Below are 8119 nucleotides of genomic sequence, written 5' to 3'. Positions count from 1 at the left end.
ACGTGCCTCCATGACGTTTCTTCTGTCGTTAATCCTTGTGGGCTGTGACTGTTACTTCAGCAGACCAGGGTTGGTCTCAACATGGTGCTGACCTTCAGGAGAGAGGGGGGGGGGGGGGGGGGGGGGGGCGAAGGGCAGGCAGCGGGAGGGGGGGGCAGGCAGGCAGCGCGCGCGCGAGAGAGAGAGAGAGAGAGAGAGAGAGAGAGAGAGAGAGAGAGAGAGAGAGAGAGAGAGAGAGAGAGAGAGAGAGAGATGAATGAAATGAAATGTTATATTAACGTCTTCAAAAGGCCATAATGACCTATGAGACCAAAAAGTTACATCATGGTGGATCTGATACAATGTCTGGATAAAAAAACCAGAAAATGAAAAATAAAGATAATACTACTGGCACCTAGAAAATGAAACTGGAACTGGAAGGTAAACAGAAACCCTTATAGGGTGTGAATATAGTGAGGGGGGGGGGTACGCTATGGAGGTGAGTGGAGTACAGTGAGGGGATACAATATCATGTGGGACGGGGGGGTACACTATGGAGGTGCCTCGATCTCATAATATGTGCCGCATCGGACGTTGGCACAGAGAGAGAGAGAGAGAGAGAGAGAGAGAGAGAGAGAGAGAGAGAGAGATTTTATTAACGTCTTCCAAAGACCGAACTTGGCCTATGAGACAAATCGGTGTACTTGTATGGGGTATCCTCTGTCATCCCAACAAAATGAAAAAGTATTGAACTAAAATGCTGAATCTGGGTGTGCAATACCATACTGGGGGTATAAAATGGTATACATCAATGAAGGGGGTGTCCACAGCTCCCTGAAGAACATGCCTGGGTGTGCTCTGAAGCGAGCCAGTTGCTCCGCACCCTCTCTGTGAAACTGAGCTCTGATCTCTGTCATCTCTCTTTGGTATAGGCGTGGTGTCCGAAAGCCAGGTGTCCTCTGTCTCCTGCGGGCTCTGAGTGTCTCTGCTCTCTGGAGAGTAATTCCCTGCCGTGTAGGGGCTGGGAGTGGGATGGATCTTTGAAAAAATGTAGTAATCTGTGTCTGTCGTCCCCCCTCTGGAGCTGTCTGAGCCTGTAATGATCTCTCTCTGTGGCGCTGTATGTCTAGAATGAATCTCCCCAGTATGCGCTGGTCTGCTGCCTCAAAGATTTGGCGTAGGGAATGTGGCTCTCTGAATAAAATGGGATATCTCTCTTTGATGGCTGTATATGCTCTGCATCTGCATACATAATGCTCCTCACTCTCCACCCCCTCTCTGCACAATGTGCATACCCTCTCCTCTCGGGGGATCCGTGCTGCTCTGCCAGTCTCAATCTCCAATCGGTGTGATGAAACTCTAAGCTGACCAATAGCCACTCAGGAGCCGTGTGGTAAAAAGCCCTCCATGTATCTAGGCCTCTCTATAAATCCATCATCAGTGATACTCATGAAGTGATCTCTGTAGTAGAGCATCTTCGGTGGAAGAGGCTGTGTAGGCGATATCCATGTCTCTCGTGTATAGAGCTGCCATAGATCTTGTCTCAATACTCTGTTCCTCTCACTATGAGAGAGACGGATATGTGGTGCATCCCTGTCATACTGGAATGGTGGTAGATGATCCATGTCTAGGCCATGCTATGAGAACCAATGTGTGACCTGTGCATACCATGATCCTCTGTCTCCTGCCTGAGCCAGCTGTCTAGATGCCTCAAAAGCTCTGTATGACAATCTGTCCTGTGGCATCTCTCTGAATCTGTCTAGCAGGCATATAGTCTGGAATATGGCCTATACCATCATAGGAGGCGCAGCAAACTCTGCTCGGATAATGTCATGAGGTACTGACAGTTTGCTGCGTATCATGCGTGCCATCATGAGGGCCTGTGGTCTCTCTATCTGTGTCCACCAATGGGTAGCAAGGCCTGGCGCCCATACCGCAGCTCCATACATCAATGCCGGTGTGACTAATGTGTCAAATAGCCACCCCTTCGTCCGGGGCTCCTGAAAATGCGCCTGGTGGCACTGTCTCTCGAGCATAGCCAATACTGCATATCCCCGTGTCAATCTAGCTCTAGCTGCTGAACCCATGGTGAAGCGTGTGGCTGCTGCAGAGAAGGTAACCCCTAGGTACACGTATGATGTCACCACCTCCACCTCGCGTCCTGCGAGAGTGAATGTCAGCTGACTCCTGCCTTGTCTCGATGTATGAAAGACCATAACCTTGGTTTTCCCAAGGTTCACAGTAAGACCCCTCTGTGTGCAGAAATCATCGAGTGCATGTAGATGCTGCTGTAGACCACCTGGAGACTCAGACACTAATACAATATCATCAGCATAAAGCATAATATGTACTGAGGTACCTGCTAAATCAACTCCATTTCCGCCTCCCCGTGTAATGAAGTCAGCCACCTCATCAATGTATAACCCAAATAGCGTGGGGGAAAGTGGGCATCCTTGCTTCACACCAATGGTGCTACCAATAGTCTCGGACATACCTCCTGGACATCTTGCTCGCCCAAAAACTTGCTCATATAATGCATAGATGCCCCATGTCATATCTGCTGGTATGCCAAGAGATTGCAGGTGCTGAAAGAGCCTCTCTCGTGGTACTGTGTCAAATGCCTTGCGGAAATCCATAAAGTAGCAATAGAGCTTTCTCTTCCTCACTCTGGCCTGATCAATCATACATCTCAAAGTGAATACATGGTCAGTGGTAGAGAAAGCTCTCCTGAAGCCTGCCTGCCCTGATGAGCGTAAACCTGCTCGCTCAGCATTTAAGCTAAGCTCTTGCTCCAACACTGCACCATAGTTTTTGGCCAGCATGTGGCCAAACCATAACCGTCCTGTAGTTGCTCGGATCGAGCATATCCCTTGTTTTGTGAATCGGCACAATGGTGTGCATCGTCCACTCCGCAGGCAAGCCCTCTGCTAGTGCCCTGTTAAACAGGTGTGCAAGAAAAGGAGCCAAAGAATCTACTGCATATATGAGATGCTCACCCTGCAGGCCCATATGGTCGGCGGCCCGTCCATGCTGTAGGCAGCGGATAGCTTCCTGTACCATCGAGTGGGTAAAGAAGCTAGCTGTGGTAGGTCGAGGCTCCTGTGGCTGAGGTATAGGTGGCTGCTGTGGGGTGTGGTATAGGCTGTCTGCATATGTGTGCCATGTCTGTGGGTTTGCAATAGGTGTCGGTGTCCGGGGCTCTCTCAAGTGCCGCCATGAGACAGGGCTATCTCTACTCATGAAGAAATGAAAGATCTCTAGCTCCTGTATCTCTGCGAAAGCCTGCCTTGTGCGGCGAGTAAGTCTCCTCATCTCTCTCCTCGACTCCTGCTCTGTGATGGCTCCCAAGGCTCTCTGTATGCGTAGCCGTGAGTATAGGGCTCTGCACTCGTCATCATACCATCTGTTCTGGGGCATAGTCCTAGATCTCGCAGGCTCTCCTGAGTGTACACGATGTGGGAAACTCTGTAATGCAGCCGTGTGTAGGAGTGATGCCAGTTGGGTTCTAATGGTATCCATAGGTGCCAGGGGATCCATGAGTATCCATATACTCTGCCAGTGTATATGTCTGCCATGTCATGTGTGAAGTAGATGGTAGTGTGTGGCGTCGGTATGTGGGGGGGCTGGTGATACTGGTGATCCGGCTAGTGAAAATGCCAAGTATGTATGATCTGCCCCAATAGGACGAGGTGGAATGGAGAATGAGGTGACAAGCTGTGATGCCTCCAAAGACCCCATAATGTAGTCTTCTACCGTGCCTCGGGCGTGGCCGACAAGCACGATATAAGATAACTGCTCTATCAGTGGTGATTCCCCGGGAGCGTGGTCGGTGCCCTGATGGCCCAATGGAGGAGGTATTAGGAGGTGTGTGGGCTGGGTTGCTGGTGCTGGTGCTGGTGCTGAAGAAATCTGTCAGGGTCCTCTGTCTAGGTACATCATGGCTCGGCCTTGTGTCTGCCAAGGGTCTCTTTGTGTCTCCTGAGCTCAAGTAGAAACAATCCCAGGCATCTCTGATCCTCAAACTCCATGACCGTGCGTAACGGCCCAAAACTCTCTCGGAAGAGGTAGTGATATCTCCCTCGGATCTCATAATAGACTGTACATCGGCAAATGTAGTGTTCCTCTGTCTCTACCTCCTAGTAGCATAGCTGACAAATGCGGTCATCCACGATCTGATGCACATATCGCCCAGCTGGTGTGATGAGGTCCGGATCTGTCCAATGGCACAACGTATCCCATGTGATAGGTGTGCATCCATGTACGCCGGGTGGGTGACAAAATCATCCAGTTAGAGGTGTAGAAAATGGCTCTTGTAATGAGCCAAGGGCTCAAGGGGGCTAGTCCATGTCCTCTCTGTGTCCACTCTGATGATATCCATCCTGATCACGTGGTTTTGCTTTGAGCGGGTGAGATCCAAAAATGGACAATCCAAACTGTACTGAAAGGGTGCCGGCCTCTATCCGCAAACCATGTAGGTCAAACCATGATCTCATCTGAGCGTACCAACAATGAGTATCTCCATCCTCGTCCAACTGTATGGATGAGGTCAATGCCAATCGGGAGTACCTCTGCTGAGGGAGCTCCCATAGCCGCTGTAAAAAGGTAACTGCCTGGAATAGGGCCTCGGATACTACTGGTGGGGCACCCAGCTCAGCCCGAACAATCTCATGTGGTACTGATGATTTGCTCCAAATCATGAGGGCAATCATCATAATCAGTGGTCTCTCCATTTGCCTCCATCCCTCATCTGTCCCTCTCTGAGATCTGTGATGTATACTGGGTCCCCAAATTGGAGCTCCGTACAGGAGGGTCGGTGTGACAAGCGTATCAAATAGCCACAATTTGGTGCGTGGCTCTTGAAACTGTATGTGTGCACACTGTCTCTCAAGTGCCCCCAAGGCTGCATGCCCTCGAGCTAATCTAGCTGCTGCTGCCTCGTTCAGGGAGAGAGAGAGAGAGAGAGAGAGAGAGAGAGAGAGAGAGAGACGTGTGCACGCAAACACAGACACATATGTATGTATTTATGTATGTATGTATGTATATATATGTTTATATATATGTGTGTGTGTGTGCATGCATGGACTTGTATGTTAGCATCCATGTGTGTCAACATGAGGACTTCAGCTTATGGTCATTGGATTACGGATCATTGGGAGGTTGTTATTGGGAGATTTCAAGGCAGGATACCTGGCTGTCCTTTTTCCACTGCCTTAATACTTGATTGGAAACAGGTTCTCTCTAAGGTCAAATGGGCTCCTCGTAATTGCTTGGGGATGAACTCCATGAGGAAGGAAAGTATTCATTGGAGTGCCATTTTTGACACTCCACTTGCCTTGCAGGAACTCGTTCGGGCATACAATCTTATGAAACTGGGAATTAGGTACATACATGATGTGGTGGATGATCGAGGATATGTCTTATCCTTTCCTTGGGCCACTGCTACCTATGCATTGGGAATGCATCATAGGCCAATATGGAAGAAAATTGCTGATATATTGCTTCCTTTTTTACCTATTCCAACTATGGCTGACACAGACAGGCTCATGGATTGGCAATTGTGGTCATCTACTGCAAGCACTCATCCTGTTCCCCTTCCAGCCTTGACCTCCATTAAAGCTTACAGGCTTTTTCAGCCTCCCCCATGGATTCAGCAACATGCCAATTCTTTGTGGCATATGAGAAAGCCTCTCTCTTGGTGGCGGAAGAATCTCCGCATGTTACGGAAGTGTAAAATGCCACTGAAGCAAAGACTCTTTCTTTGGAGATGTTTGACAGGCACATTATCAGTTGGGGTCACACTTGCCAAACGTCACATTGCACCATCCACATGTCTAAGATGTTCAGCTCCCTCAGAGACCTTTCTTCATCTGCTGTGGCAATGTCCTTGTTCCAGGACCCTCCTCAGCAGAATTTCAGGCTATCTTCGGCTCCGATTCCTGAGTCACAGATTTGGGAAACATTTTTGGCTCTTTGGCAGATTATTGCAGTCTTTGTCCCAATACTCACTATTTCTTTTCTGGGTGAGATATTGGGCTCTTTGGACAATTTGGAGTGAGCACAACATGGCATACTTGGGTAGGCTGAATCAACAGTCATATGAATTCTTCAGAGCCTCATTGCGGCAATCCTTATATGATGCCTGCCACCATGAGGGTGATATGGATGCTTCTTGCATAGAGCTCTTCTGTTTATGTTTCTGACATTGGGGTTCCTCTCCTTTATGGAGATCTCCCATCTTTGTAAATTTGTGAACATATAAATATACTGCACTAGGCATTACCAAAAAAAAAAGTGTGTGTGTGCATGCACGCGTGCATGCAAACGTCTGCATGATTCATGGATATTTGTTTGTATGTTATGTATGCACACACACGTACACACATACATATATACTCACATGCATATACCAACACACATTTTCCATGACGTTATTTTGTAAGCTCTTCGATCGTTATATTTATAAGCTAGTTGATTCTTGACAAAGGATAAGCTTTACTCAGGATCATCACTTTACTGCAGAGAAGACTTCCACATTCATGTCGATTGTTAAAGATATCCATATTCTGGCGGTTGGTAAACTACTGGCTAAACACCTAGGCCAATATTGTTCAAGACATTTAGCAGGAAAGATGCTCCAACAATCATTTATTTGCTGTATTTATGGATGATTAGGGAACTAAGTACAATTTTTGTATGTTTTATGCTTTTTCAAAGCATCTTCCAGAGCTGTCTTTGAACTTTCATGGCCTTTTTCTTTCAAAACAGAGGATTTCCATATGTCAGTAAAAAGAAAGCAAATCTGCCATTCTATTGCTCATTGCTCGTTGATAACATGGAAAACCTGTTTTGAGCATTGGCGTGATATGTGACTTACGTGGAAGTATTCTTTCAACGGAATAGAGAAAAGACTGCTTAAAGGGCTTGCTGAATTTGCAGGATGATAAAGGAGAGATAGAGAAATGAAATGAAATGTTATATTAACGTCTTCAAAAGGCCATAATGACCTATGAGACCAAAAGTTACATCATGGTGGATCTGATACAATGTCTGGATAAAAAAACCCAGAAAATGAAAAATAAAGATGATACTACTGGCACCTAGAAAATGAAACTGGAACTGGAAGGTACACTATGGAGGTACCTCCATCTCATAATATGTGCCGCATCGGACACTGGCGGATCTCCTCAATATCCTCTGTGGTCAGAGAGATAGAGATAGCATGCAACACACCCAATTGGGTCCCAACCACCCTCTTAAGGTCCCCCACCTGTTTCCAGGTTTATTTGCTTATGTATTGCAAGATGTAAATGAAGTACAAGATTGACTTACTGGCTTCCACTAAACAGTGAAAAGAATCACCTTGGGGACTGTTTTGGGCTGAGCGGAACCTCTGTTTTGGGGTGATTCAGGGCACCTTTAGGGCTGCGTTTTTTCTCGCATATACCCTGTTGGGGCAGCTCTCTGGAGGGCGTGTTTGCTGCATTTTCTACCTGCTTCAGGCCACTTATGTGCTGTGCGTTTCTTCTCCAGAGATGGCCTTCTTGATGAGCTGTGTTTTAGGGTTACAGGCTGGCTGGACAGCCTTCTATGATTTCCTTCAGATGACGAAGATATGGTTGGTCTAAATGCTCCCCTTATGCAAGCTATTCAAAGGTCAATCGCCTCTTAATGCTTGGGCTGAGATCAGAAGTTGCAAGATGCTTTATGCCCTTGGCTAGATGCTTTCACGGCTCTGAAAATCTAGGTTTTTCATGGTCATGAAAAGTGGGATTTGCACGTCAAAAATTTATCATTTTATTTTATTTTGGACTTGATGAGAACTTCCCCACACCCTCTAGAATCCTCTTGTTACCTCAGATCATCATTTTGATGCACTTTTTTGGGCGTGAGTTACTCAATTTACTCATGATCGTTGTATCTACTGGTTTTTCATGTTGATAAATCTTCTGATTTCTGTCAATCTGATTTCAGCTTATGAATTCCAATGTCGCACTGAAACATCCTACATGATTTTTGTGGCCTTTAAACCAGCTTTTTTTTGGTGTGAAAAACTCAAGCTACTCACGGTCGTATATACTGTTTTTTCACACCAAAAAATCTTTTTGAGTTTCAATCTTTGAGAGTGATTTCCTATGTTCCA

General features: G+C 46.8%; 1 protein-coding gene across 11 annotated transcripts in view; it reads left to right on the top strand.

The window, feature by feature from the left end:
* The window catches only part of LOC147610748 (uncharacterized), a 71923-nt gene that overhangs the window by 57124 nt on the left and 6680 nt on the right, over positions 1 to 8119 (top strand). For 4 of the 11 annotated variants that reach the window (XM_086785273.1, XM_086785272.1, XM_086785268.1 and 1 more), the window contains one exon: positions 6470 to 6552. The exons of 1 other annotated variant lie outside the window; for it this stretch is intronic. In XM_086785273.1, coding sequence (XP_086641399.1) covers positions 6470 to 6552 — 83 coding nt within the window. The remainder of the gene's footprint in view (positions 1 to 6469; positions 6553 to 8119) is intronic. 6 more of the 11 variants (XM_086785277.1, XM_086785274.1, XM_086785275.1 and 3 more) reach the window with 3 other exon arrangements.

This window comes from Cibotium barometz, chromosome 48 (assembly GCF_041138505.1).
Source record: "Cibotium barometz isolate CiBa-2024 chromosome 48, ASM4113850v1, whole genome shotgun sequence".
Taxonomy (NCBI): Eukaryota; Viridiplantae; Streptophyta; class Polypodiopsida; order Cyatheales; family Cibotiaceae; genus Cibotium; species Cibotium barometz.
Note: the sequence above shows the minus strand (reverse complement) of the source record. Positions and strands in the feature narration are given on the sequence as shown.